Source organism: Tupaia chinensis, unplaced genomic scaffold (assembly GCF_000334495.1).
Source record: "Tupaia chinensis unplaced genomic scaffold, TupChi_1.0 Scaffold000477_1, whole genome shotgun sequence".
Lineage (NCBI taxonomy): Eukaryota > Metazoa > Chordata > Mammalia > Scandentia > Tupaiidae > Tupaia > Tupaia belangeri.
In genome coordinates, this window is record NW_006159986.1 from 1564457 (window position 1) to 1579658 (window position 15202).

Genomic DNA, 15202 nt, shown 5'->3' on the forward strand with positions numbered 1-15202 from the left:
ATGCGGGCGGCGGGGGGCCCTGTTGGTTGCAGCTAGAGGAGGTGCAGGGGCCCGGTCCACTCGGGGGAGGGGGGCCCCTGCGCTCGCCTTCCTCGTACTCCTCGGACGAGCTGTCCCCAGGCGAGCCCCTGACTTCGCCGCCCTGGGCCCCCCTGGGCGCCCCCGAGCGGCCGGAGCATCTTCTGAACCGGGTTCTGGAGCGGCTGGCTGGAGGGGCCACCAGGGACAGCGCCGCCTCAGGTAAGGAGTCTGCTGGCCCACCCATCCCATCCCGGAGCAGGAGGTTGCCGCTGGTTCCTCTGTTGTGCCCTTGGAGACCGCGGTGGCTCTGGGCTGGAGCCGGTGTGAGATCCGGCAATCCTGAGGTGCAGGGGCCTAGCTGAGCTGCAGACCCTGAGCGCAGCGCCCACCTTCCTCCCGGAGCAGCCTCATCCAGGGCTGAAGAAGCTGAACCTCTTTCTCTCCTGAAGCCCCCTCCCTTCCCCCGGTCATTGTAGCCACAGACTCCCGTGGGTCCTGATGTTGACTCCCTCCTGTGGCCCACAATTGGAGCCTGATACACTAAGATGGAAGCTGCCCAGCCCAGCCCATGCCACCCTCCGGAGGTGCCCCAGCCCTGAAAGACCTCACAGGAGTGCCTGACTCTGCCAGGAGCCTCAGCACAGGCCCCGGCCTCAGTGGAGCAGCGCTGGGCAGGTGCTGGCCCAGGGTGCCTTTTGGATTTCGGCAAAGGGTTGTGCTGAGCAGCTTGTTGGGGTGAGCCTTCCCCTTTCAGGAACACTCAGAAGGCGATGTTGGCCTGGCAGGCATCAGGGCCTCGCAGCATCCAGGGGTCTGAGCCTTTCCGACTCCCACCCTTCCCGTGGCAGGCCTCAGCACACACACACACACACACACACACACACACACACACGGCCTCTTTACAAAATAATAACCACACCCTGAGAGGCTTATTCCCTAAACAGTGATGCTATTTCACCACTCCCCACCAGCACCCCTACTAACGGGCCTTTGAAGAAACCAAAGCCCCAACCTGTTGGCCAGTGGCAGAGGTGGAGGGCCAGTTCTAGGCATTGTGCTACGTTCCAGAGCTCTGAGGGGGAGATGCAGATACGGGGGGCTACAGTTTGGTGCTAAGAGCCCTAGTCAAAGCCCTAAAGATGGGGGGTTTCTCATGTTGCCCTTTGCCCTCTGCAGGAAGCCCCAACCTACACGGGTGGAGTGGGTACCACTCCCCTAGATTTTTCTCAAGACCCAGGTCCCTCTCCTTTGGCTCAGGCTGTAGTCGCCCTGGGGAGCTGACACCTTTTGGATTTAATTAGAAAAATATCAGACACACGGCTCTCCGAACCATAACTTCCCGCCTACACCACACACCCTGTGTCTCTCTATGACACATTCCTTTGGGGAGGCTGTGCATTGGACCAGAGCCTGGCTTGGAAGAGACACGCCAAACTGTAGCCCCCATATCTGCCTCTGCCCCTCTCTGCCCCACGACTTTCCTTTGCTCTGACTTAGCTAGCTCTCCTGTGTGGTGAAGAGGTTAGGAAGGATGTCAGGCACCCCTGTGTCTAGTTGCCATCCCTGGAACTGAGGGTGGGGGCTGGGGCTCTATGACTTGCTTTAAGAACACAGCAGGGTAGCTGGCCAGAGAGGAAGAGGGAGAAACTGTCTTTCCCCTCCCATGGGGGCCTAGAGCCACAGACTGCTCAGTCTCCCCTGGAGTAAATCTCCTGCATTGATTATTGCCCATATTATCTGGCCTGGCCGGCTGAATGCCCAGAGTAACTGGTTGGGGAAACCTTAAAACCAATCCCGGAGTGAATGAGAATCGGCTGACCCTGCCATTCTGATATTCTCCGGTACCACAATGTTCTGGAGCCATCCCGGTCTCCTCCCAGGGCGCATGGGAGGAGGAGGGAACTTCTAGGAGGTACTCCAAACCTTGCCGTGGCTTTGCCAGCCCCTAAGCCATCTGCCCACTAGCTTCTACCCTGACGCTGCTTGCCTCCGGCATACTGGAAGACTCGGGAGCCTGGTTCTTATGCCAGCTCCCGCAAGTCCCTCCCTGCTCTGGGCCTCAGTTTCTCACTTGTGAAGTGAAATAGTTGAAGGAGATGACTTGTGTTAGTTCTCTTCCCCCGCTTTCAGGGCTCGAATTGGCAGCCAAGGGATGGTGAGCCAAGAGCCTTCAGAAGCCTTGGTTTTGTCCTGGGGCAGTGCCTGGGGACCTGGCCCTAACCTGTCCGGGTGAGGACGGCACCTGGCTTCCTCCCTGCTCCTTGCATGTCTGTGTGTGTCAGGCGGCCCTGCCCCACCCCTGGGCTGGCTGCAAGTCAGGGCGACCTTGTACCTGGCTGACTGGCTGAGCCAGGCCCTGATGGGGGTGTGGAGGGGAGAGGGGTGGTGAGAAGAGCCACTTCCTCCACCCTTCCACCATTAACCCTTCCTTTTCTGGGCACCCAGAGGACACACGGTTTCTATTTAAAGGCTCTGGGATCAAAGAGATGGCAGTCCTCCCCCTCCCTTTTAATGGGGCTGGTTCCCACCTGCCTAGTTGGAACTGGAAGCTGTTAGGTAGGGAGTGGGGAGGGGAGGGGGGGATACACACACACACACACACACACACACACACACACATCGCCAGTCCTGACCTCTGTGTGTGGAAGTTCTCTTTGTCTAGAGACCCTTCTGTGGGCTACTTCTTTTATTTCGGGCAGATCTCCAGCCTGGTGTGTTATCTGATCAACTTCCCACATACGCTGAAGAGGAGTGCGCATGGCCATCTAAGGCACCCCCTCCCCCCCAGCTGCCTTGGCAGGCCGCTCCCAACCCCCCCCCCGCAGCGGCTGCCCAGAACCTTCACACGTGTGCGCGCACGCGCGCGCATGCAGAGCATGACAGGGCAGGTGGCTGGGGCTCCAGCCTGGCTGAAGAGAACATGCCCTCAGAGGCGAGAGAGGGGAGTGCTGGGTTTCCAGGCTGCTCCTGGAAGTACCTCTGACATCTCTGGCTCCCGTTGACCTCTCCAGATATCCTGCTGGATGACATCGTCCTCACCCATTCTCTCTTCCTCCCGACGGAGAAATTTCTGCAAGAGCTACACCAGTAATATCCTTTTGTGGGGCTCGTGAAAGGGGGAGATCAGGAGGGAGCCACACCCTCCACCCCCCACGGGATGTCACAGCCTAGGTTCTCCTGTAGAGAACACACCCAGCTTTTCTACTCACCTGGTATGTGATCCTGGTCAGAGCCCCTAACCACCTGGGGCCTCAGTTTCCTCTTCTGTAAAATGGAGGTAAACAGCACCTGCCCTGCCTATCTGTGGGGCTGCCATGAAGATCTGTCTGATAGCAGATGCTGCAGGGCTGTGGAGACGCCAGAGCTGTGTACAAATGTAAGGGGTTATTATTTTATTAAGGGTGTCTCTCTCCTCACTGAATTATTGCTCTAAACACCGGATTGCCCAGTGAGTTATTACAGGGTCTGATGTAAACACCAGGTCATGCCTATGCTTCAGTAGGGTCTGCGAGAGAGGAGCCACTGGCAGGGCTATTCATGGTCTCATGTAAGCATAGGGCCTCTCACTGAGTTATTTTGGGACCTAATTGTAAATGTCAGGCCACTCAATAGAATGTCATCACAGGCTGTCTTAAAACATCAGGCCTTACAATGAGGGCTAGTCAGGTTTGTGGTAAGCACCACTGGTATTTACCCCCCACCCCCACCCCCAGGTGAGCCCTGGGCCCTGGGCTAGCTGGAGGCTGGATGGATCCAGATAGCGTATCCTCAGTGAATATCGAACAGCAGAAGCTGGATGTGCTTTGAACAAAAACCTGGGCTGGGGCATCAGGGCTTCTTGGCTCCAGGGCCTTGAACTCCTTTGTCCTGAAATCCAGGGACTATTTGGAGGCGATTTAGTCTCCCATTCCCAGTTTCCTCAGGTCTGTCTGTCCAGGGCTTTTTCTTAACTTAAGGGTCAGCTTTGTTCGGGCAGGAGGCATGGAGGGCCCTGAGGGGCTGGGCCGGAAGCAGGCCTGTCTTGCCATGCTCCTCCATTTCTTGGACACCTACCAGGGGCTGCTGCAGGAGGAAGAGGGTGCTGGCCACATCATCAAGGTGGGCCTAGGGCAAGAGAAGGTGGGTGGGCAGGCTCTTAGCTCTGGAAAGGGCCCTTTGTAGGAGCTATTCTTCTCAAGCTGGGTACCTGGAAGGAAGTGATGCCAGTGGACCTTAGCTTCTATGGCTCTTTTATGCTGAAAGGCATGGAGACCCTGCCCCAGCCCTTGCAGAGAGTGGTCTTTGAGATGACACCCCTGCCTTCATCTTTTCTGTCCTCCTCTCCCCAGGATCTGTACCTGCTAATTATGAAGGATGAGTCCCTTTACCAGGACCTCCGAGAGGACACACTGAGGCTGCACCAGCTTGTGGAGACGGTGGAGCTAAAGTGAGGGGGAATGTGTTGTGGGAGGGGATAGAAAAGAGGTCCCCCTGAGTCCTTGTATCACAGGGGCTGCCTCTGGCCATTTGGCTCTCGTATGGTTTTATTTCAGCTCCTTTCTCTTACTGGAGGGCAGCAAAAAAGCAGTGTCTCCAGTCATTTTTATTGTCCCGTCTCCCATCCATTTTTCTGTTCTAGTGTACCGATGGTGTACTAGGAAATAGTTAACAACCAGGGCTTTAGGAGAAAGAGCCCCAATTTGGAGCTTTTGCTGATTCCCGTGGTGCAAATTTTCTCACCGTGGATGATTTCAAACTACCAACATGACGTCACTGAATGTGGAGCTGGGAAGAAATGTCAAGTAACAGACTATTATATAGCATTGCCACCGAGCCAAGGCAATAGAATATAAACTTGGGCCAGCCTCGTAGTACAGTGGTTAAACACAGTATGTCAGGAGCCAGATGCCACATGGCCAACACTGCTTGAATCCCGGCCCAGTGGCTTCAGAATACACTGGGTGTGGGGCCAGCAGGTTGGCACAGTGGTTAAGGTGCTGGACTCCCACATGGTTGACTGTGGTTCAAATCCTGGACCTAGTGGCTTGAAGCTCACACTGGGTGTGTGTATGTGTGCCCAGAATCCTGAGACAATTCTGAAGGAGAAGGGACTGCAGCATCTCGCCTGGGGGCTGATTTCTTGCATTCTGTCTCTCTGGAGAGTGCACATGCCCTACAGCAAAACAAAACAAAACAAAACAAAACAAAACAAAACAAAAGCCATGTTATGTGTGTGAGTTTGTCCAATATCTCTCAATGGGAAAGATAAATGGAGGGAAAGCAATTGTGGTGTGACCACACCCCATTAAGAGGTGCTTTCTCTCTCTCTCTCTCTCTCTCTCTCTCTGTTGAGCACATATGTTCACTGGCAATTTAAAAAAACAAACAAACTGGGGGTGGGGCCAACAGGTGGCATGGTGGCTAAGGGCACTGGACTCCCACATGGCCAACTGCAGTTCAAATCCTGGACTGATGACTTGCTTTCTCTCTCTCCTTCTCTCTCACTCTCTCTCACCCTGTCCCACTCTGGTCAAATTAAAAAACAAATAAATATATAGGGACCAGCAGTTAGCTTTATGGCTATGTCGCTGAACTCCCATGTAGTTGACCATGGTTCGTGCCCCAGACCTGGTGGCTTAAACTCACGCCGGGCATGTGTGCATGCATGCCCAAGATCCCAAGAGGAGAATGGAGGAGAGGGGATTGCGGCGTGGCCGCAATCATCCCCGGGGGGGATGATTTCTCACTTTCTGTCTCTCTGTCTCTCTCTGTCTTTCTGGCGAGCACATGTGCCCTATAGCAAAAACTTCTACAATAAATAAATAAATAAATGTATAAATAAAGTTAAATAAAATAAATCTTAAAAAAAAAAAAAAAACCTGGGGGTGTGGGAACCAGCAGATAAAATAATGGTTATGTTGCTAGACTTCTACGTCATTGACTGTGGTTCAAGTCCTGGACCCGGTGGCTTAAAACTCACAATGGGTGCATGTGCATGCATGCCCAAAATCCTGAGAGGAGAAGGGACTGTGGTGTTGCCGTGCCCACTGGGGGATGATTTCTCACTTTCTAGCTCCCTGTCTCTCTCTGTCTCTCTGTCTCTCCTGGGAGTGCACATGTCCTATAGCAAAAATCTCTCTAAAAAAAAAAAAAAAAGAAAAAAAAACTAGGGACCAGCAGCTGACCTAATGGTTATGTCACATCACAGGACTCCCACATAGTTGACTGCAGTTTGAGTCCAGCTTAAAACACACTGGGTATGTGTGCATGCTTGACCAAAATCCCAAGAGGAGAATGGAGGAGAAGGGACTGTGGTGTGGCCATCCCCCCAGGGGTAATTTCTTGCTTTCTGTCACTCTGTCTCTGATGAGTCCACATGCCCTACAGCAAAAATCTCTTTAAAAGTCTGTATAAATTGGGGACCAGCAGGTGGCGTGGTGGTTAAAGCACTGGACACTGCCACATGGCCAACCATGGTTCAAGTCCCAGATCTGGCACCTTGGTTTTTCTCACTTTCCCTTTCTCTTTCTCTGTGTTTCTCTCTGGTCAAATTAAAATGAATGAATGAATAAATTAAAAAATTAAATAAAATAATTTTTAAAAACCGGTATAAACTCAAGAACATAGATTATAGCAAAAATATAGTAAAACAATTAAGAGGGACCAGCAAATGGTGTAGTGCTTAAGGGCACTGAACTCCCACATGGCCGACTGACCTGGCAGTTCGTTCCCTCACTTTCTCTCACTCTCTCTCTTCCTCTCTCTCATTCTGTTCCTCTCTGGTCAAGTAAAAATAGGTAAGTGGATAAATTAAATAAAATGATTCTTTAAAAAATTAGGAAGTTACCTTTTTTATAATTATTTATTTAATTTTATTAATTCATTTATTCATTTCCTTTAATTTGACCAGAGAGAGACACACAGAGAGGGAGAGAGAGGGAAAGTGAGAAAGCAAACCACCAGGTCCAGGACTCAAACCATGGTGGCCATATGGGAGTGTCCAGCGCCTTAACCACCATGCCACCTGCTGGACCCTGGGAAATGATCTTTTTTAAAAAAAGAATTATTTTATTTTATATTTACTTATTTATTTTATCTTAATTTGACCAGAGAGGAACAGAGAGAGCGAGAGGGAAAGTGAAAAAGCAAGCTGCCAGATCTGAGACTCAAACCGTGATGGGCTATGTTGGAGTCCCATGCCCCTTTACCACCATGCCACCTGCTGGCCCCAGGAAATGACCTTTTTCATAATAACTCATTTGACTATAAGTTTATAAAACACACACACCCATTTCTTCCTTTTTTTATATTTTAAATCTTTATGGATACCATTTAGTCTATAAATTAATTTACGTATTTTTCCACACTGTCCTTTTCTCTCTCTCTTCTTTTTCTTCCCTAAAGAGAGAGAGGAAATGAGAAAGCACCCCTCGTGGGGGATGGTCATGCTGCGGTCCTTTCTCTTCCATTTCTCCTTTCAAGATTTTGGGCATGCACGTATGCATGCCACGTGTTTCTCAGTCTGCTAGATCTGCGACTCAAACCACATAGTCGGCCGTGTGGGATCCAGCAGCCTTAACTACTACACCACTGACTGGCTTGTTTCTTTCTTTGTAAAAGTTTATTCATTTACTTTGTGTAAGATAGACAGAATCATTTGACTGAGTCTTGTCACACTGTGATCCCCGCCAGCAAGCCAGGATGATAGGTACATGCTGGTATGTTTGGGTGACCCAGGGTCCAACCCAGGCCTCCTATGTGGCGTTAGCATGGTGCAGAGGTGCCTGCTACCCATGGCTATGTTTTAAAACCAGTTGGCAAGATTTCCCAAATTTAACAGGCTGCCCTTGTGAGCTACTGTGAGCTGGTTTCAGGCCACTGCTGCGTCAAGTTATCTACCCATCCTTCTATTCATCCATCCATGTTTCCCACGCTTTCGATTCCTCTCCTTCCCATCCCCACATCTAGGCCTCATTATCTCTCACCTGGATTACTGACAGCCTCCTCTCCAGAGCTGATTCGTGGTCTTGGATTTTTCTCTCCCATCTGTATGCTGATACCAGAGAGAACTTTCCATCTCACATGATGTCATCCTGCCCCTGTTCCAAAAGCACCCATGCTCCCCACGGCCTCGCAGTTACCTATCACTCTACACCCTTCTCTTTCTGCCTTCTGCTGACCCCTCCCATCTCAGCTCCCAAATCCTCCTTCACCCCTCATGCTTCCTACACACCCCCACCACGCTCCAATTTCTGCCCTTCCCCAACTTCCTGCTGTCTGTTACATCACCCACCTCAGAATATGCCCCCACTCCGGCCCCTGTCCTCTTCATGTTGTCCTTGAAGGCCCAGGTCAAATGCCATCTTCTTAACATGAGTTCCCAGTCCTCCTTTTGGGTTGGCTTTCTCCCTCCCCCACACCAGCCTAACTCTAACTCTCCCTGTACCTGTGTTAAATCACCGACACCTCTTGCCTCGTGTTGGAAGAAGCTGTATGCACGTCTGTCTCCCTCCCAAACTGTGAAGTCGGCAAAATTTAGCAAACGTGTGATGACCTGCTATCTACCATGTGCCAAGCAATGTGCTAGACCTGGGAAGATGAGAAAAAAAAAAAAAAAAAAAAAAAAAGATAGCAATCCTAGTCCTCAAAACTCTCGATCTCGGGACCAGCAGTTAGCATAATGGCTATGTCTCTGGACTCCCACGTAGTCGGCTGCGGTTCGCATCCCAGACCCGGTGGCTTAAAACTCACGCTGGGCGCGTGTGCGTGCATGCCCAAGATCCCGAGAGGAGACTGGAGAAGAAGGGATTGCGGTGTGGCCATCCCCCCTGGGGTGATTTCTCGCTTTCTGTCTCTATGTCTCTCTCTGTCTGTCTGGCGAGTGCACGCACCATATAGCAAAAACCTCTCCAAAAAAAAAAAAAAAGAAAACTCTTAATCTCATAGAAGAGATAAGACATGAACATAACAAATATGACCCCTGGGGCCAGCAGGTCACATGGTAGTTAAGACACTGGACTCCCACATGGTCCACTGCAGTTTGAATCCTGGACCTGGTGGCTGACTTTTCCACTTTTCCTTTCTCTCTCTCGCTGGTCAAATTAAAATAAAAATAACAATAAGAAATAAAAAAGAATTATTTTAAAACATTATCCCAATGTTCTGTAGCAGCTAAGGCAAGAAAGTGATCTTTCTAGCAAGTGAAGTGGGTTAGAGAAGAATTCATGGAAGAGGTGGTATTTGATTTGGGTCAGTTGGACAGTTGTCCCATGCTGGTTAATGTCCTCTCTTCTGATCTTCTTAACTACCTTTTGAAACTGGTGCTGGTACATCCTTGACCCAGTTCTGATATCCCTGCTTGGTGTTGCCTGCCTGGTGCTCACATGCCTGGCAGGGCTTTCTGATGCCTGGCTGTGTCCATGCCAGGATCCCAGAGGAGAACCAGCCACCCAGCAAGCAGGTGAAGCCACTCTTTCGCCACTTCCGCCGGATAGACTCCTGTCTGCAGACCCGAGTGGCCTTCCGGGGCTCTGATGAGAGTGAGTGTGGGCATGAGGAGGGGAAGGGCTTCTTGAGTGGCTCAGGGGACACGTAGGGGCTCTGGATCTTGAGCACCGCCAGTGGAGTCATCCTGGGCAATAGATCCAGCCCCGTTCCCAGCATCATCTTCAGAAGCCAGCTCTGGTGGGGAAGACGGGTACTCTGGAAGGGGCTGTACCAGTGCTGCCACCACACTCTGTTGAAATGCCGCCTTTTTGTCTCTGTCCAGTCTTCTGCCGGGTCTACATGCCTGATCACTCCTACGTGACCATTCGTAGCCGCCTTTCAGCATCCGTGCAGGACATTCTGGGTTCTGTGACGGAGAAACTGCAGTACTCTGAGGAGCCCGCAGGGCGTGAGGATTCGCTCATCCTGGTAGCTGTGGCCTCCTCAGGAGGTGAGGGTCAGGGAGAACAGGGCTGGGTGAGCAGGAGGGGAGAAACTCATAAGTACAGTGCCCTGGGGCAGGGGCAAAAATTGAATTCTAGGCCATTGCTACTGAAAGTGTTTTCTGGGACCAGCCTCATAAGCCTGACCTGGGAGCTTGTTAAAAATGCAGCATCTCAGGGTTGGGGTAGCCATGGTGGCTCATGTCCTTCCACCTGTGTCTGCTGCCTCTGCACCAATGCCCTGGGTGCCAGTGCTGGCCGCAGCCCGCCCACTCAGCACCACTCTGTGTGCTGTGGGGGTCTGGATAAAGCCTGGAGCCCTGCAGCCCTCCTTGGTGCTCACTTAGGTTCCAGGTGGAGCCACACAGCTGTGCCACCAGCAGAGCCACACGCCTCCTTTGATGTCAGAGGAAATCAAGGACAACAGTCTTTAGGTCCTGAAACTCTATAACAAAATCAGCCCAGAAAAGCTTCCAGTAAATTCCTATTTTATGAAAGACCTGGGCTTAGACGGTTTGGAACTAGAGATTATCATGCCATGGAAGATGAATTTGGGTTTGAAACTCCTCATATAGATGCATGAAAGTTAACGTGTCCACAAGAATTTGTAGAGTACATTGGTCATAAGAAGAATATGTATGAATAAAATACTAAATGCCCAGGACCAGTAGATGGCATAATGGTAATGTCACTGGACTCCCACATGGCTGACCATGGTTTGAGTTCCGGACCAGGCAGCTTGAAACTCATGCTGGGCACGTGTGTGTGTATGCCCCAAATCCTAAGAGGAGGATGGAGGAGAATGGACTGTGATGTGACCATCCCCCCTAGCAGGGGTGATTTCTCACTTTCTGTCTCTCTGGCAAGTTCATGCACCCTATAGCAAAAATCTCTCTTAAAAAAAAAAAGTCTCTTAAAAAGAAAGAAAAAGAAAAGAAAAACCAGGCCTTCTCTTCACTGAGCAAAGACTCAATGATACTAGCTAGTGTCTGGAAGTGAGAACACATTTTGGTATTATTATTTTTAAAAATAGTTGCTTAATTAATTTTATCTATTATCTTTATTTTAAAATTTGACAAGAGACAGATGAGAGAGAGAGAGAAGGGGGAAAGTGAGAAAGCAAGCCACCAGGTCCAGGATTTGAACTGCAGTTAGCCACGTGGGAGTCCAGTGCCTTAACTACCATGCCACCTGTTGGCACTCATTTTGGTATTATTGTTGACTTTGACATAGCAATTCCATTTGGACTTGTATTTATATTGTCTAAATATGTTGCCCTTTAAAAACAGATCTAAGGGGCCAGCTGGTGGCATAGTGATTAAGGCACTGGACTCCTACATGGCCAACTGTGGTTCAAATCCTGGACCCAGCAGCTTGAAACTCATGCTGGGCAGGGATCGGCAGATGGTATAATGGTTATATTGCTGGACTTCCACACAGTCGACTGTGGTTCAAGTTCCAGACCTGGTGACTTGAAACTCGTGTGCATGTGTGCTCAAAATCCCAAGAGGAGACTGGAGGAGAAGCGATTGCAGTGTGGCCTTTCCAGGGAGACCCCTGGGGGGTGATTTCTCACTTCCTGTCTCTCTGTTGTTCTCTATATCTCTGGCAAGTACACGTATCCTATAACAAAAATCTCTAAAAAATAATATATATATATAAAACCAACATTTTCCTAAACAAACAAACAAAACAGCTTCTCAGGCCCACCCCAGACCTGCTGTATCAGAACCTGCATTTGAACAAGACCTCAGGGGATTCCAATGCATATTGAAGTCTGGAAGGGCTGGGCCCCTAGCACAGTGATTAAGCATAATACATAGAGAGCTGGATCCCACATGGCTAACTATGGTTCAGATCCTGGCCTCAGCGGCTTGAGAAAAGCAACAGGTTCCTGTGCCTGCATGCCCAAAACCCTGATGGGAAGGAGGAAAAGAGGAAAGAGGACTGGGGCATGGCCACTTCTCAGTGGAGGGGTGCTTTCTCTAGCGAGCTCACACGTCCTCTGACAATAAAAGAAAAAAATATAAAGTCTGGGAGGGGACAGCCCCTAGCCTAATGGTAAGGGGAGCTGGATCCTACATAACTGACTGCAGTTCAATTCTTGACCCTGATGGCTTGAAAAACACACTGGGCATGTGTGTGTACGTGTCCCAAATCCTGACAGGAGGAGAAATGGAAAAGAGATTGTGGTGTAACCACACCCCATTGGGAATTCTCTCTCTCTAGTGAGTGCACACACCCTCTGGCAATCTAAAAAACAAAGTGAATATATATATATATATGTATATATGTGTGTGTATTGTATATATGTGTGTGTGTATATATGTATATATATGTGTGTGTGTATATGTATGTGTATATATAGATATAGATAGATAGATAGATAGATAGATAGATAGATATAAAATCTGGGAAGCACAAGTCCAAGATCCTTGGATTCTGACCTAGGCACTGCCTTTCTTTCTTTTTTTAAATTTCTATTTATTTATTTATCTATTTATTTGTTGTGATTTTCAAGCCTCCAAGTTTGGGACTAGAACCAAGGTTGGCCATGTGGGAATATAGTGCCTTAACCACCATGCCACTTGCTGGCCCCCTGGGCACTGTCTTTCACTCACCTGGGGATTGTGTTCTAGTTCTTTAGCCTCCCTGAACATCTAAGGATGCCATATTTTTCTGTCTAAAGACACAGAGTAGGTCTTCAGTCTTCATGGGAAGGCAGAAAGCCAACAATGTAGCCATGTTTTTTTTAAGAGAGATTTTTGTTATAGGGCACATGTGCTTGCTAAAGAGACAGAGAGACAGAAAGCGAGAAATCAACCCCCAGGGGGGATGGCCATGCCACAGTCCCTTCTCCATTCTCTCCTTGGGATTTTGGGCACACATGCACATGTACTTGGCATGTTTCAAGCTGCTGGGTCTGAGACTTGAACTGTGGTTTACTACATGAGAGTCCAGTGACGTAACAATTACATTATCTGCTGGTCCCAACCATGATCTTATTATCCTTTAAGAGAGGAAAAAAATCCTGCCTTTCCAGTGTCACAGGGGTGATAAAGTGAGAGAAGAGCTGTGAAAGAACATTGGGGTGGGACCAGCAGTTAGCGTAATGGCTATGTTGCTGGACTCCCACGTAGTTGACCCCAGTTCGCGTCCCGGACCCGGTGGCTTAAACTCACGCTGGGCGCGTGTGCGTGCGTGCCCAAGATCCCGAGAAGAGAATGGAGGAGAAGGGATTGCAGCGTGGCCATCCCCCCTGGGGGGTGATTTCTTGTTTTCTGTCTCTCTGTCTCTGTCTGTCTGGCGAGCACACACGCCCTATGGCAAAAACCTCTTAAAAAAAAAAAAAAGAACATTGGGGGTTAAAAAAAAAGTTATAAATGGAAACAAAACAGTGGACAAATTTCAGATAAATATGGCATAAAGGGGACCAGCAGTTAGCGTAATGGCTATGTCGCTGGACTCCCATGTAGTAGACTGCTGTTCGAGTCCCAGACCCAGTGGCACAAACGCACGCACGTGTGTGTGCGTGCCCAAGATCTCGAGAGAAAGGAGGAGAAGGGATTGCGGCATGGTTATCCCCCCCTGGGGGGTGATTTCTCTCTTTCTGTCGCTCTGTCTCTCTCTGTCTTTCTGGTGAGTGCATGCGCCCTATAGCAAAAACCTCTCCAAAAAAAAATGTCATAAAGCAATGACAGCACAAGTCTTTTTTTCTTTTTCTTTCTTTCTTTCTTTCTTTCTTTCTTTGAGAGGTTTTTGCTATAGGGCACATGCATTCGCCAGACAGACAGAGAGAGACAGAGAGACAGAAAGAGAGAAATCACCCCCGAGGGCAGATGGCCATGCCTCAATACCTTCTCCTCCATTTTCCTCTCAGATCTTGGGCAAATACACACACATGCCCGGCGTGAGTTTAAGCCACCGGGTCTGGGACTTGAACCGCGGTCGACTACATAGGAGTCCAGCGACATAGCCATTACGCTAACTGCTGGTCCCAACAGCACATGTCTTGATCTAGAATGAGTCAGTGCAGTGCTAAGGAGTTTCTGGATAGGGCAGCGACAATGGCCGGGTGTGTGAGGGTGCAGGGGGCTGGGGCCGGGGCCGAGATTGAGCAGCTCATTCTCCTGCAGAGAAGGTCCTTCTCCAACCGACTGAGGACTGTGTTTTCACCACGCTGGGCATCAACAGCCACCTGTTTGCCTGCACTCGGGACAGCTATGAGGCCCTGGTAAGAACCCTTTCACCAGACCCTGGCTGCTGGGAGCGAGGGCTGAAGGACTATGAGAAGCCCATCACCCTGCCACCAGGAGCTCAGCCCCTTTTCCCTTGCCTGCCACCAGGTGCCCCTCCCAGAGGAGATCCAGGTCTCCCCTGGAGACACCGAGATCCACCGTGTGGAGCCTGAGGACATTGCCAACCATCTAACTGCCTTCCACTGGGAGCTGTTCCGGTGTGTGCACGAGGTACGGAAAGACTGAGGCTGGTGCTGGGAGTGGGGAGGCAGGGCGCAGGCTTCTGTGGAGGCAGAAATGTGCCAGTGGAGACAGTGTTTGTAGTCCTGGTTAGAAGGCTCACTCCCTGCATGTCAGCGGGTAATGAACCATTATAACCTTCCAAAGCCTTTGTTCCCTCCTGGAAAGAAATGGCAGAGACACACTCCATAGCAGAGTGGCTCAGGGACCGGACGCTGCTGACATAGAACCAGACCCAGGGCTAGTATTCTTTAAAATATTCCCTATGAAAGAAAGAAAATAAGGCAGTGGCAATCATGTCCGCCAGATGGTTGTCTTAAGGCTAAGTCAGCCTTTAGCAAGTGCTTGGCACTTCGTGAGTGCTCAGTAGATGGCGGAATATTACTAATGTTGGTTGTTTGCTTCTCCTCATCCTGTTGCATCCTGTCCTGTCCCTGTTTTTCTATTTTCCACTCGTCCCGCCCCCGCCCTTCTGCCTTTCCCTCCTCCCTGCCTTGCTCTGCCATCGTCCCACCCACACCCCTGCGCCCCACCACCCCTCTGCCCTGGTGGGTGCAGCTGGAATTTGTGGACTACGTGTTCCACGGGGAGCGCGGCCGCAGGGAGACGGCTAATCTGGAGCTGCTGCTGCAGCGCTGCAGCGAGGTCACGCACTGGGTGGCCACCGAGGTGCTGCTCTGCGAGGCCCCGGGGAAGCGCGCGCAGCTGCTCAAGAAGTTCATCAAGATCGCGGCCATGTGAGTGCGGGCAGCGGGGGAGGGGGGGCGCGAGGCCAGCCGGAGGCCGGCCAGCCCC

General features: G+C 50.5%; 1 protein-coding gene across 1 annotated transcript in view; it reads left to right on the plus strand.

Moving 5' to 3' along the window:
* Positions 1 to 2: 2 nt before the first annotated feature.
* RAPGEFL1 (Rap guanine nucleotide exchange factor like 1) overlaps positions 3 to 15202 on the plus strand; it is a gene marked incomplete at its 5' end in the record, with an annotated part of 18597 nt that continues 3397 nt past the window's right edge. The window contains 9 exons of the mRNA XM_006155928.3: positions 3 to 240; positions 3033 to 3111; positions 3984 to 4119; positions 4350 to 4447; positions 9427 to 9539; positions 9770 to 9937; positions 14066 to 14163; positions 14276 to 14398; positions 14966 to 15144. Coding sequence (XP_006155990.2) covers positions 3 to 240; positions 3033 to 3111; positions 3984 to 4119; positions 4350 to 4447; positions 9427 to 9539; positions 9770 to 9937; positions 14066 to 14163; positions 14276 to 14398; positions 14966 to 15144 — 1232 coding nt within the window. The remainder of the gene's footprint in view (positions 241 to 3032; positions 3112 to 3983; positions 4120 to 4349; positions 4448 to 9426; positions 9540 to 9769; positions 9938 to 14065; positions 14164 to 14275; positions 14399 to 14965; positions 15145 to 15202) is intronic.